The 15,735-nt window shown below is 33.7% G+C and overlaps 1 protein-coding gene across 2 annotated transcripts in view; it reads right to left on the bottom strand.

Moving 5' to 3' along the window:
* The window catches only part of LOC125070861 (serine/threonine-protein phosphatase 2A 56 kDa regulatory subunit gamma isoform-like), a 48,269-nt gene that overhangs the window by 11,792 nt on the left and 20,742 nt on the right, over positions 1-15,735 (bottom strand). For both annotated transcript variants that reach the window (XM_047680857.1, XM_047680856.1), the window contains 2 exons: positions 3,459-3,658; positions 2,143-2,346 (listed from right to left, as the gene is read on the bottom strand). In XM_047680857.1, the coding sequence (XP_047536813.1) occupies positions 2,143-2,346; positions 3,459-3,658 (404 nt within the window). The remainder of the gene's footprint in view (positions 1-2,142; positions 2,347-3,458; positions 3,659-15,735) is intronic.

Genomic DNA, 15,735 nt, shown 5'->3' with positions numbered 1-15,735 from the left:
GAACAAATCAATTACAACATTACTTTACAATCGTAGCTGTTTTCTAATTAATGACGCACGCGTTCCAACAGTTCATTGACTTGTAGGTTAATGTAAAGAAAAACAAAATTATTTAAAGTTTTAAAAACGAGCATAAATACTGCTTTAAGAGACAAGAGGATTAATATTGGATTTGTATAAACATTTTGAAGCACACAATTGCGTTATAAAGAGTGACGACAAAACCCTTCTTTAAGCAATGTAACGCAAGTAATAATTCCCTATTTATGTTTAAATGAATATTTCTTTCTTTGACCCGTATGCGTTCGTAAACCATTCATCCGGTTGAGTTAAAACTTTGTATAGTTGCCATTGGTAGCAACATGTAGAGTCAGATATAGTATCATCAATGTACAATAGGTGACGAGTGTCGGAGAATTAGAAAAGAAAATTTAAGCCACTGTGACTTGCATGCCGGGAAATTGTTAGAGAATTGTTATTAATATTATGACATTTTTTTATAATTAAAATTAGTAAGACAGATCCCATACATGCACCAATGCGCCACCAACCTTAAAAACTGTTATATGTTAGATCATAATACATATCTAAGCTATAATTATGAATTAATATCAGAACTTAGTTTCGTCTGTAACTTCTAGTAATATATTTCGATGAGAAGTGAACCAAGTAAAAACAAAAACCTGTCAATACTATACGATACCAACGTTTGTCCAATGTATGTACTTTATTAACAATGATCCGACTTTAAACCTTCACACATGTAATGCAAAATCAATTCGACAAAGTTTCAAGTCAATCGGAAGAACGAAGCGTGAACGCAATAATACCATACAATAGTAACAACCATTAATTTTTATATATAAGACATTGTGATAATTTTAACACGTTATAATATATAGCAATGATTCTGATGCGAACCGGTGACAAGGACGAAAGACGTTCCTTCATTAATGAATGACGCACGGCAGGCGTGTCACACGATTTTCCATTAGCTTATTAGGGACCGTCTGTTTGTCGGTACTTGTAACTAGATAAGGGTAGGCAAGATTTTAATCTATTACTATTCGGTTATTTCACTTAGAAACATTATGAAATGTCCACTTATCAAATTGAACTATTGCAAAATATTTTAGAACCGCTTTTACCGGCCTGCTCGTAAATAAACCAATTAATTTTATTTTATTTAATGAAAAAAGATATAGTAATATGTCTATGTCAAATATTAGAATATGTCCAGTATTTCGGACGTGAAATAAAAAAAAAATCTATGATTCAAATACTAACTATCTTAAACTTAAAGTATTTAAAGTTATAATACTAAGCTTACAATGATTATGAACACTATTAACACTATTAAAGAAAGACCTGTTTCAAAGACGAAGACGAAGTGAACTCTGAGCGTCATTTTATTTATACAGATCAGGAGAAGATTTTACCATCTGTAAAAAATTAAGCCAATAACCTTGTAATAACCCAATCAAAAATATTTACATTTTAAAAAAAATAAACTAGTAACTAAAACGGAGATGCGAGTAAAACGAAAAACGGTAGTCATGTTCTCAAATAAATATACATATTTTATTACGGCCATAATGAACACCGTTGAGGCGGAGGCATACAAATGAAAAAGACATAAAGAGGCGAGTTTGCCTTCAATCATTCACTCCGCGGTCAAGGGCGGTCCGACGTGCTAACACATGAACAACACATCCTAGCTCGTTAAAGTACTTACGACTATACAGATATCGATTTTATTGACCGTACGTGCTGCAAAAGTTAGCGTCGAAATATTTATGTAAATACAAACTTACTACTTTTCCGACAGCTGTAATATGCAAGCGAGATTCACGTGGAATGGAATTTTCGAAAGAAGTGTGTGGAAAATATTTATGAAGCTATTTCCTAAATTAATTATTTTATTTTTACACAATTTTATACGTGTATAAATAGTATGCATAGGTCGAAATGGTCATAAATAGTCGGTTACTCAAAAAATTTTTCAATTTTTTTGGCAAATATCTATCGTATTTAATGTTAACTAAATAGTTTTGTCAACATATGAGCCATTAGCAGGTGTTATGGAAATGTTTACAAAAACAATTGTCACGGGATACTTTTATATGTTATTTATAATATTACCTGCAAAACAAATTTCTGGTCGATGTACTTTTTGGCAATGTTGGGCTGAAAGTCAGGCGATTCTAGAAGTCGAAGGAACAATTCGTAGACGAGCTGAAGGTGGGGCCATGCTGCTTCTAGCGTTGGTTCGTCCTCTTCTGGGTCAAATTCCGCACCATTCGGATTTGACGACGGTGGCAATGTTCGGAATAAATTTGTTGCGAACTGTGAAAGACGAGAAATTATCGGTAAATATGCAAAAACTTGTTATGGTAATTCCACAACGATCTACGACTATTCTATGTTATTCGTAATGGAATACAAGGTCGTTTCATAATCGCACTTTAGCGTTAAATAAATGGAAATGTTTAAAATAATGTAAATGCAATGTACAACTAATAGCCCTTGAACTAAATACGTTGCAACGGCGACCAACAAAAATATTGACATGGAAATAGGTAAACCGTAATGGTTCGTATACATAATAATATAAATCAGTTGCACTTGTTGATTTTTCTAGACACGAGTCGAATATTCTGTTTGTTGGTTGTCTATAACAAAATATTACTATAAAAACATTATTATGAAAATGATTACATTAATAATCATGATCAAACTAATAATACGGAAATCTAGTACTTCTTTAGCGTAGAAAATCATCAAAGACGATCTTTTAGTTTTGAGAATAGCGAATAAATACAAAGAAACCCTATAGGGTTGCAGTGGACTAAGTCGTAGCATCACAAGTGAAAGTGCTAGAAAACATGTAAATTCAAATATTTTTAAGACAGGTCACGATACAGAGTACACTATTATTTTCTAAACAAGATTGCAAAGGAAAGGACATCGTAGACCGCAATGAGCACAAAGAATTTCATTCAGATTCAAAAGTTAAGCAGGTTGAATGAGTCGACCTTTTATTTTTAGTCTCAATGTTAGGCAAACGCTTTGCTTTGGCAGTTATGGAGATTTGGGTCACAGTCAATGTCATTTCACAGTGCAAGCCGTCAAAGTGATGTTCCAATAATCTCTTTTTTAATGCGCTTTATAAATTAGGTCAGCATGCAGCTGCTGAGGAGGACAATCATTAAAGTTACATTAAAAGCAGAAGCACATTTATATCAACAGATAGCACCTGGGATTTTATCGAATAATAAGATACAATTGACCTATTTTGTAAATAAGTTTTCATAAAAACGTATATATCATGAGCTAAAAACTAAGCTTTATGAGGAGTAGTTTTTTTATAATGAAAATGCGACGATAATATTTTAATTTTGTTTCGATGTTTCCTTTTTAACATATCACGTGTAGCCTCTTAATTAAACAACCCTTACCATGTTAACTGCCTCTGGGTAAATAGCTTCTGTGATAACGCCCTGCTGCGAGGTGACGTACTCGACCATCTCGAGCAGGGCGGCTCGTTTCACTTCCTTCCATTTTAAATCCGACAGCGGTTCATCCGCAAAGTCGAATAGTAGACAACACTGTCGCAGTTTCTGCACGAATAGCTGCTCCTGTTCAGCTGCCGGTGTATCTGTTAAAAGCCAAACCATTTTTAATTGTGATTTGTCGACAAAAAATATACCACTGTGTAAATTATCTGGCGTAAATGAGACTAATATCAAAATAATATTAATAAGTTATATAAATCTTGTTGGTAAATTATAAGTTCAAACTTGGCCAAGCCTAAGTTTTTTAATTTAAAAACTTTTTGCTCCAGTGTTTCAATGTAAATAACAATATAAATTTATACCAACGCAAATGTTCTTTTTGTTAAGAATAAACCATTATTAATATATCTAAGATCAATTTTAGATGTAAATAAATGCCATCAGAATTGGAACGTAATGGGATAATTCCTACGATACTATCGTGTGTCCGGCTTAAGTGTTTCAATAATTTCCCATTAATGTGTGCACCGTCGACTGAACCATCAACTAAGCTTGTCTGATGTAATTTAACTCCTGAATTGGTGTAACGGAAACAATGTCTGTCATGTAACCGTGTTCGTTTTATGCAGATCACTGTTTTGTCACGGCGTTGAAACTATTTCTTAACCTTGAAATACGATATCGAACATATCTTATTATTATAAAATTTTAACTGACCAAATGAATAAAATAAACATTAGGTTAATATAGGAAGTCGACAATGTGAGACGTATGTCTCACATTTATTCGTGAAAGATATTTGTACCCAGATTCTATTTTGAGAAAAAAACATTTATTTAAGCAATTTATTTTACATATAACTCTTATGTTTTACATCAAAACGCTGATAAGTACGTGTGATAATCCGGGTTCATAAACGCGTATGATCTAAACTTAAACATTTAACGCTAAATTGGGCACATGATCTCAATTAAGTGATTAAAATGTTGCAGGTGAACACGTCAGATAAGATGAAGTATAAATTTATATTAATGCGTCAAATCCGACAGTCTTGTATTAGGGGATAAAATTATATACGAAGTATAGGGCGAAGGACGTCACATTCCATTACCCATGGCTATACTTATAATTTTATTGTAGCCGTCAAATGCCGGCCAACGATCGGTCGATATATTTCTGCGGCGGTCTCGCCATTTGCTGAATTAAACTGTTTCAGCATGAAGAAATATAATTTACCAACGTATTAGCAGTTTGTTTTTTTCGCTACACAATACGCATTTGGTTATGGAACTTGCATGGTCGATAAAGTCATTGACACGTCAGAAACATCCGCAAACCGATTCACCAGAACATTTTTTGTCTTATATGACGCTACATATATTTACGCGTATTTTTATGAATATAATAACTGTGAAGTTTTTCGAAGACGTAATGAATATATAAAATCACTATTTTAAAGTTCGGCGAACCTTTGAGCAACGGCAGCTGTACCATCAAGCTCTCTTTGTCATTATTAGGAGCTGGTGGGCGCTCGGGCGAAACGGCGACAGTGGCGACAGCATTGATGGGTGGTGGCGGAGAGCGCGCATCTGGAGGCGATGGCGCCTTCTGAGGCCCTTGGCCCTCCATACCGAATAGTGCGAACCGGAACGCGCGTGCTACGTCAGATACGCTCTCGGAACGCTTGGTGCCCTGGTTGGCGACGAGATCGAGACCGGAATGGAACGACGGCGACTTAGGTATCCCAAGTGGCGAGACAGCGCGGCGCGGCTTGGTCTCAGCGGCGGCGAACATAGCGCGAGAGGGCGCGCGCGCGGCCGGCCCGGCGTGGACCATCGCAGGCGGCGGCCGGCAGCGGCATCCGAGCGGGAGCCGGCGGCGCCGGGACCGGAGCGAGCTGCGGGGGCGGCCGGACTGGCACGCGTCTCTGCCCGCACCCGCGACGCCGCGATGGTTGCGCGCGCACTTATTCGCCCCGCACCGTCTCACTCACTCTCACGAGCATCACGTCCTATGCAACCTCCGTTACCACTGCCTTCGACCCTTTTACACAACATGTCACATGCTTACGGAAGTGAGTTGATATTTTCATATTATATTTAGCCGACTTATAAAAAGGGGGTTACTAATTCGGGTGCTTTTTTGTATATATACATATATACGTATTCGATATCTTTATCGGTTTTTAGGAATATCAAAAATGTCTATTTAATAATAAATATTCAAAGATAACACAGAAGACTTTTCTAAACAATTTTTTATATCTTAAGTCGATACCGAGTAATAATTTGTTTTCGTAGCACATTTTTTATGACAATAAATTCATACATCTATCCATAGCCTTACCTTATCATGGTTAAGAATAAGCTGCAATTTTAAAATATTGATTTAAAGTAACCAAAACATAGTCTATATTTTTTACAACCGGGCGATAGCATCAGACATAACGTGACTATGTCACACAAATCGCAGGTTCCTAGCAATTCAGACGATTATTTAAAACTTTTCGACATCATAAATATGTCGTAAATATATTACCAACCCCTCGGAGGAATTTTTCCGAGAATCACTGAGGGTCAAAGTTTGTTTGGTTGTCTGAGGGTCGAGCCAGTAGACAAGGGGAGCATTCTTGTGGCAGACGAGTTCCCCCTTGATTAAGCCATCGATCGGCTATGGGCTTTAAATATCCTGACTCATGCTTAAAAAGGTTTTTATGTAAATCACCTACCTACGTTTTATATTTACCTACGTTGTCAACGTTGTGCAGATTGTTTTTTTTTTTTTGCATTCAAACGTTCTCTTCAACCTCATTCAACGTCCCTTGCATATATATCATTGATAAAAGTTCCTACAATGTTATTGATTGTTTAACTTACAAAAAAATATGAATGTACAATAATATTGCATAATTTATAAAGGTCAACGACCTCATACGAATAAATACTTTTAAACGTCAAGATACAAACATGAAATATTATATAATGCACTTAACGATATTTTGACAAATTGTAGAGAATATTGAAATGATGTTTTATTTTAATATACATTACAAATACATTAAATTTACTCTCGTCACGTCAATAGTCTAAATTGAAAGCAGGTGAAACGCAGCGCAGCTACATACATAATTATATAATATTATAACCATATATAACCAAAACCTTCTTCGAAACATATTTTGGTAACTTTTTTATATACATAATGTATGGTTTTTTGCAGTAAGGCATTAAGAAGCCGTCATATATTAGTAGAAGTAGCGGTTCTCCGTTATTTTAACCGCATTAATTTACAGGTCTATTTATATATTATCTTATTGATCGCCCATTGGTCGAAATTCGATTCGTAAACTATGAATGTTTCATATTAAGTATTATGTAAATAAATGTATCCCAATGCGTGTAATGATTTTTTTTTTAAATTAATTTAATGTTTTTTTAATGCATATTTTATAAAAATATAAACTTCCGCAGTCCTTCTCCTATCTGGAGAAATTTAATAGTGCCAAATTTATTACACATCAGTGCGCGTTATTTTGTAAAAAATGGGTACAAAGTTATTGCTCCATGTTTTAGTAGTGTATATAATATATATAATAGATATTTACTTATTAAACCAAGTGTCGTTTTTGTTTACTGCTCTGTACCTTGTGAGTTGTAGTTATAACATATATACAGCCTACTTCGACAATTATCAGACTATCGCCTAAAAAAAAAATATTAAAATTGGAGTGATATTCTTGAGAGTACACATGTAAAAACGAACTTTATAATTTTAACATAAGTATAAAATAGAGATTTATAATCGTCAAGATAACATATATAATATATTTTTAATTTAATCAACATAAATTTTCCTATAATGTTTATGGTTTTGGAAATTAAAATGTCAAAACACAAACTAACGGGGTATGGGGTGAGTAAAAATAAATTTTAAAAGGTAACATATTCAAAAATATTCAATAACAGCGTTAGTAAGACATACAATTATCGCAAATGTAATAATTATCTTATCGCATTAATACCGATCAAATAAACGGCTATTAGACAAAACAATAGACAAACTGTAATCGTCCTGCATTCTAATAAATAAATGTAAAGTTTTTTGGCGCAAAAATAATTCACTTCCGTCACCTGTATCGTTTGACTTTAATATTTTTTTCTCAAATAGTATTTATTTAATATATCTAACAAGGAGTTCTGATAGGTACTGCATCTTTTGGGATAAGTTTTATGTATATTGGTGTGACAGTTCTATCTATAAATAAAACAAAGTCGCTCTATCTTCGCTAGCTACTTCTTAACCGTTCAACGGATTTTGATACGGTTTTCACTAAAGGAAAGACAAATAAACGAGGGATGAATATTTGGTATAATTGTACAAACTAATACAAAAAACGTTATGAAATAAATATAACTACTTTTTTTTTATCCTATTCCTATTTTTCAATATCTTTATTAATAAATTGAACCCGCGCAAAGCCAGGGTGGGTCGCTAATTAATTCTATCAGATTTTATCAATTACACCACGAAGCTTTTATGAAACTACGGCACTACATATATATATGTATGTATTTGTAAATAAAATTTTCTTACACATCTTAGCTTAGCTTAAGCTCCTTTTCGACCTTTTTATCGTAAAGGACAGATTTTATCAATAAATTTGAATTAGGTGTAAATATGATGATGTCCTCAGAATCGATTCCGGCCAAGACATTCCCTCGCTCGTAAGCCGATGGGTCGAGAATCCGACACGACCGGAAAATTCAAGCGCGGGATTAACGGCTTTAAACGCTTTCCGAGAAAACTTACTCTTCCTAGTATGGCAAACGTGAATTTTAAATACATAAATACATTTATTGATTATAGTTTTTCCAGCGTTAATTACAAAAACAATCGGATCACTGAGCTGCGTTGGCGTGATTAACTATATCCGATACATGAAATCTGTGTACAAAATATAAACATACAATATATATATACATATATGTAAATCTTCTACACGTGTGTTTGTAACAGAACGCCTCCTAAAGTGTTTATTATTTGATTGTGATTGTTTTTTTAAGTATGTTTGGTTTAGATTGGACCTGATAGATGCTGTTGGATCGACTTATTTCTCCTGTATGAACCTGGGCGTAATATATAAAAAGTAGTAAACTGGTTATTACTACATATACCATCAAGCAATAATACTCAGTATTGTTGTGTTCCGGTATGAAGGAAGAGTGAGTCGGTGTAACTACAGGCAAAATAAATATATCATCTTAGTTTACAAGACCGGTGGCGCATTAGCGATGTTAATGATGGTTAAGATGTCTATGGGCAGTAACCATTTATCAGGAGATAAATTAGTCAGTCTTACAAACAATTTTAAATTTATTTATTTATTTCGGGAAAATAATATAAAATCTGCATGTTTCATATCAAAGCAATGTTTATAGCAAACATTTTTCAGATAAAATTTATAGAAACAACCATTATTAATGTTTTCAAATTTGATTAGATACTCCTATTAGGTATAATTTGAACGAGATGTTGCACGATTGGATGAAATTAAATTCAAAATTTCGCAAAATCCTTTCGCAATAACCAGCTTTCCACTCGAATCCACCTTCGTTAAAATAGCTTAGATAGCGTCATTAGAAAATTGTCAAAATTTGAATTCGTTTGAGGAGTTTTATCTAGTCGTTAATTGCTTCTGAGGGCAAAGACACGAGATGAGAAACATAAAGAAAACGTCAACATAATGTTTAACGGCATAACTGGGTCACGCGAAAACTTGAAAAGAGGAAATAAACTTCTTAGATTCTTTTGAAGATCGTTGAAAGAGCGAATGTAGTTCAAATCTTTTTGCATATCTACTTATGCATCAATGGTTTTGTACTCGAATGAATGACACTATTGTCAGTTTGCTAAAGTTTATTATGTGAGCACAGCACTATAATTAGCACGTTTTCAAAGTTAGAGCAACTTACGTACCCGTCAAACGTCGAGTCTTGTTTGACTATGATATAGTTCACTCACGAAGGCACGCCCCGCCACGTTAAACTATTCGCGTGCATTAACAAATATAATCTAATTTGTATGTTTTTGCTGTTTATTCTTAATCACGCACACTGAAATCTTGTAAGTATTAACGTCACTCACACAAATGCACGCCAATAGTTTTGTGTGGAGGGGCGCGCCTTCGTGTGTGAATAAATCTATACGTGCATGCTACAAGTTTTTACAGAGTGAATCTTCGTGTGCGACGCAAATAAAATAATAAATTTAAATTCGGATAAAATTTGTCAATTTTAATGTTATAAAATGTAACTTTTTGACGGATAATCTATTTCGAGCCTTTAAATTAAACACGGAAATGATTTTAGAGCTCACATATAAGATTCCTTCAATATCACATATGTATGTGTGAACCAAGTAGCCTCAAATTAGTATGGTAAGTAAGTTAGCAGTAATAAAGTCTGTCATAACAATAGTTTTAATATCGAAACAGCTATTTTGAACAAAGTCAAGAATTATTTTAGTGAAAATAAAACATAAAAATCAACATTGTATCTCATCAGTATCATCATCTCATAATTGTTAATCTTCAAGTTAACCCGAAAAATGTACAATTACATAAAGTACTAGTTATCTAAAACGTATCTTTATAATGAAAATGCGAACATGATCCCATGTGGGCAAAATTATTTATACAATGTCAAAGTTGGCAAAATTGGGGTTTTAAAAATAAAATAAAAATAACTCCAGACAAAAAGTATTGATTTTGCAATTATCTACAAAAAAATGTCCTTAAACTTTATCCCATAGGATTTATCATTCCTGAGAAAAAGCGATTCTAAATCGGCGACACTTTAAATATTTACATTTGATACTGCAGCCAGAGGTTTCCCTTAGCTTTATTATCAAGACATAAGGCGATGTCAAACAGTGGATAAGGTCAGACCGCAATTAAGATAAGAGGTCTAATTAGCCTTCTGTCGACGAATTAGCTTTTGTTAAATGACACAATTTATGGGCCACTAAAGGGCTTACACCGTTCTAATGGTAGATTACAATACTGTTCTCGAGCGATAATTAAAAACTCTATCCACGAGGCAATTCTAATTGAATTGCACACCTCGAACGCAATGCAACGTGGAAAGTTGACCACTAAATTTTCTCTCAGCTTAATTATTTTATTTTTTTTTAAGTAATTTCTCCACACTTTTTTATCCATTATTGGTAAATTGAGTTCCGAAACAAACAGACTACGAAATCCTTTGACAGGGAACGATAAAGCAATAGTAGGATGCTTACACTACATAGAATACCGATCAAGTGTTTATTATAATTTTATTTTTGCCTTTGGTTTAAAATTTTCAATCACGGAAGATTTACATTTTATAACTTTTAACTAAATAAGTTTGTACAACTTATAAAATACTGTCAACAGTATCGATAATACCATCTCAAGTAATAATTAATTTTTGTAGTAAAAATTTTCAAATTTAATACTTCGTATATATATATACGTATATAATGCATGAAGTATGTTTTAATACTTAGTACCAGTTATTGTACTATCCGAGTGAAAGTATATGACAAAAGTTTAGTTTTTGAAAGTATAATTAATTTTATTATGAAGTTAATAAAACAGTTACGGTTCTGTTTCGTGTTAATTAAAAGATGAATTCTGAAGTACTAGCTCTTAAAATTTCTAACGCTTAATTTAAGTGTTCTTGCAAGATTTTAATTTTGAATAAGGGAACCTTTTCTGTTTTTGACAAGTACAAGCGCGCTCAAGATAAATGTTCGCAGCGAAACTTAGATTAAAGCTCGGGATATTTATTGCTTACTAAACAAATATATGGTTAGACGAGCGTAGTTTATGCTTTAATATTTTAATTACAATTATGCTACTTAAAAAAAGAACGATGACAATTCCTTTAGATTTTTTTGGCAGATTTTCTTATGTATTTTATCTATACTAATATTATTAACGCTAAAGTAACTCTGTCTGTTACTTCTTCGCACTTAAACCGCTGAACCAATTTAGATGAAATTTAGTATCGAGATAATTCGCGTTTAAGGGAAGGCTAAAAACTAAACATTCGAGGGCTAAAGTGCGGCTAACGTTTTGTGAGCTGTAAGTAAAGTTTTATAAATTTCGCGCAGTTAAGAAGCAGGTAAATCAAATGTTTTAATCAAAATGTATTTGTGCTGAAACGGCATAAACTTAACAAGATTAATATGAATAATATTAGATACGTAATTACACATATTATAAAAACAACGAACATCTGTTCATGATTTGTAATACCAAAATAAAGAGTTATTGATATTGGACCTTGTAGCACCAGTCACAAACACCACCAGATATAATAAGCATTTACATATATATTAAGCTACTAATTAATGGAACAAATTTAAATTCATGAATCTTTTTAGATCATTTAGACTTGCAATGAAGTGTCGACACTTAGTTAGACACATAGTAAAACCATGTCTGGTATTTAACAATGAACCAGACAACTAGTAGTACGAAGCTAAAATGCTTCATGGTTCGAATGGCAATGGAAAAGGCAAAAATAGACATCGAAGAAACAAAGCGAATTGGATTTGATTAATTGGTTTCTTCCTTATACCGGGCGCTTCTCTCTTTGTCTAGTAAAGTATACTGAATTAATAACAAGTTCAAGGTTGGACGGTGAAGGAGAAAGGCGACCGGACGCGTCACTTGATAGTAAGCGAGTTTTGTATTTTCGCCATGTCCTTTTTACTCTTGGGATACTTTCAAGATTCACTTATAATTGTATTACCCGAAGCTGTCTCTCTATAGAAATTATACTGTCGAAGAAATTGCGATGATTTCAGAACAAGCTGAATGAATTGCTTAGTTTTCAAAAAGTGAACATTGCTAAATATTGCTAAATTACTCACGGCGATATGAACGGTTGGACTTAAATTAATCCTATTAAGGTATTTATATTTTATTTTAGGCAAGAAAATGAGTCTACTGATTATAAAACAATACCGCTCAGACAAACATATATACACGCACACAAACAGATGGTGAGAATTTTTTTTTAACCATTCCTAAAAATTTTACCTTGTGCCGGTAAGATGTTCCATGTGCCTGTAATTATACTGTTTCATTCATCCAATAAACCTAAAAACACAGCAATAATAGTTGGTAGTGACTCTCCACTTGGACGAGGTTGCACAAATCTCGACCAGATATTCCAATTCCAATCACAAGAGGACAAAAGCCAAATAAACAACACTTCATCGGACATCGGATTGACGCGTTATCACTAGTCGAGGGCTTGAATAATTAATCTATGATATTAATTATGGTTTAACGAAAAAAAATGTTTTTTTTTAACGATATTAAAGCTGTCGGAAGTAAAATTAAAGTGGATTTAAGTAGTTAAGTGGAATAGTGCTGCATTATGAAAAAGATATATGAATAGCTGAGCTATTAGAAACTCCCATGGAATAGGCTATACGTAGATTCATACTTATTGCTTAGGCAATACTCTTGCCAATATGTGTCACAGGGGAGTTATAATAAATCTTATTACAATCTGCTCTTTTCCGTAAGTCTATCGAGTTTATTATTTTACAGAAGTATAACGGTCTAGTTTCAGCGACATCATTTCTATGTAAATCAATACCGAAGTGTCGCAGTCAGAGGTCTTATACAATCCATTCTATATAAATTTTAAACAATATTCATTCGTAATAACTATTCGGTAAGATAAACGCTTGCGTTATTTACTAGATGAGAGAATAATGTTCTACCGTTGTACATAACAAGGAAGTCATTGAATTTATTTTTTTAATTTTATTTCGATAAATATCAATAAAGTAAATAAAGTATGCTTTCGGCAAGACTTGAAAAAGAGTCTCCCGACCATTTCAGCGCGTGGGAGTCGTAAGAACCGCCTAATAAAACATGTAGTGTGGTAATGTTATTAATGATTCCGTAACGATTAATAACAATTACCCTTCAGTCAGCCGGGTTCACCTGAAGAAGAAGACATACAGAACGTGACAGGACACGACTGGATCCAGAAAGCGTAAAATCGGGATCTTTCGCGCATCTCAGCGGTGGGTTACGATTGTCCGACTGTTGCCATTATGTTATCAACACTATTTGATAATAAGTCTAGCTTATCATAACATTGCTCAACTCATAGGCTATTCAATATCTATTTAAGTAAACTGTTCGCGTGTCTATATTTAGTTAGTTAAAAGCTGAGATAAAAATAATGTCCAAAGATAAGTTAATTAGAAAACAATAATGTTATCGATGACGATGATTGGGTTGTCATCAAAATAAAAAAACCAATAATGGAATCGACAACTTGGTAATAACTACACATATTCATTAGCGCTGCAGAATAATCATCGAAGTTTCATCGTCTCGTGTGGAGTTTCCTAACGCAGACCGCACTCACATTTATCGGAATTAGAAACATTTTATTTACAATTGAATTCGCGTTGACTGTGGGCAGGTTCCGCAAATCGACTTGTATTATATCGAAACTTAAAAAGACATGTCTGTCGTATCGTAACTAATTAACTAACGATTCGAACATTGTGTGGATGGTTAATCAATTTATCTATACATATAATAATAAAATTGACTGTGTGAGTGTGAGTGTCTGTTTGTAATAGTAAAATAACCGCGTTTTACTAAATGCATATGTATGTATACACGGTACCTAAATTACTTTTTTTACAATTTTTGTCTGTCTGTCTTTCTGTTTGTTCCGGCTAATCACGACACGACTGGATCCAGAAAGCGTAAAATCGGGATCTTTCGCGCATCTCAGCGGTGGGTTACGATTGTCCGACTGTTGCCATTATGTTATCAACACTATTTGATAATAAGTCTAGCTTATCATAACATTGCTCAACTCATAGGATATTCAATATCTATTTAAGTAAACTGTTCGCGTGTCTATATTTAGTTAGTTAAAAGCTGAGATAAAAATAATGTCCAAAGATAAGTTAATTAGAAAACAATAATGTTATCGATGACGATGATTGGGTTGTCATCAAAATAAAAAAACCAATAATGGAATCGACAACTTGGTAATAACTACACATATTCATTAGCGCTGCAGAATAATCATCGAAGTTTCATCGTCTCGTGTGGAGTTTCCTAACGCAGACCGCACTCACATTTATCGGAATTAGAAACATTTTATTTACAATTGAATTCGCGTTGACTGTGGGCAGGTTCCGCAAATCGACTTGTATTATATCGAAACTTAAAAAGACATGTCTGTCGTATCGTAACTAATTAACTAACGATTCGAACATTGTGTGGATGGTTAATCAATTTATCTATACATATAATAATAAAATTGACTGTGTGAGTGTGAGTGTCTGTTTGTAATAGTAAAATAACCGCGTTTTACTAAATGCATATGTATGTATACACGGTACCTAAATTACTTTTTTTACAATTTTTGTCTGTCTGTCTTTCTGTTTGTTCCGGCTAATCTCTGGAATGGCTGGACCGATTTTGACTTTCACTGGCAGATAGCTGATGTAATAAGGAGTAACTTAGGTTTACTACTTTTATTTTAGAATTATATGTAAAATAATAATAAAGTCGAAGTCGCGAGCATAGCTAGTATTTAAACAAACTATGACAATAACAATATTATTAGAAACGTGTTATAAACGTATATGGTCTAATTTCTGATAACGCGCCGGTGACATGAGACATCCTACAGTTGATTTGTTTGTATGCTGTACACCAAGCACTTATGAGAATAAGAATATTCACTATTATTTATGTTGTTAAATTATTATTACTCATGACGAATTTTAAATATTTTCAACGGAAACATTGTTTTGTTTATGTCTACTGATTGCATAAACAACAACGGTAGTAAAGATGCATAAGAAATATATTTAATTCTCTTTTTAATAGGTGTAAAACAGTGCCCGTTAATGAGAAGAGCCCTTGCCCCGTTTCGCTAAGTGGCATACGTTCGTCCCGGCTTTTTGCCTGGCATCCTCTGCTTTGTACTTAGTTCCGCTTCCTCTGCCATTCAACGAGCTGTTTGCTCCTCATACCCACGTATCCACATGCACGAGTACTAATCTCACACGCAACTCGTACGTAGTCTATGTCACGTGTAGCTGTGTGTGTACTGTAACACTTAATGTTCAACCGTTCGTGTAGATAATGTATATAATTTCGTCGTTTAAGTAC

This window comes from Vanessa atalanta, chromosome 18, assembly GCF_905147765.1.
Source record: "Vanessa atalanta chromosome 18, ilVanAtal1.2, whole genome shotgun sequence".
Lineage (NCBI taxonomy): Eukaryota > Metazoa > Arthropoda > Insecta > Lepidoptera > Nymphalidae > Vanessa > Vanessa atalanta.
This window is presented reverse-complemented; position numbering and strand designations above follow the sequence as displayed.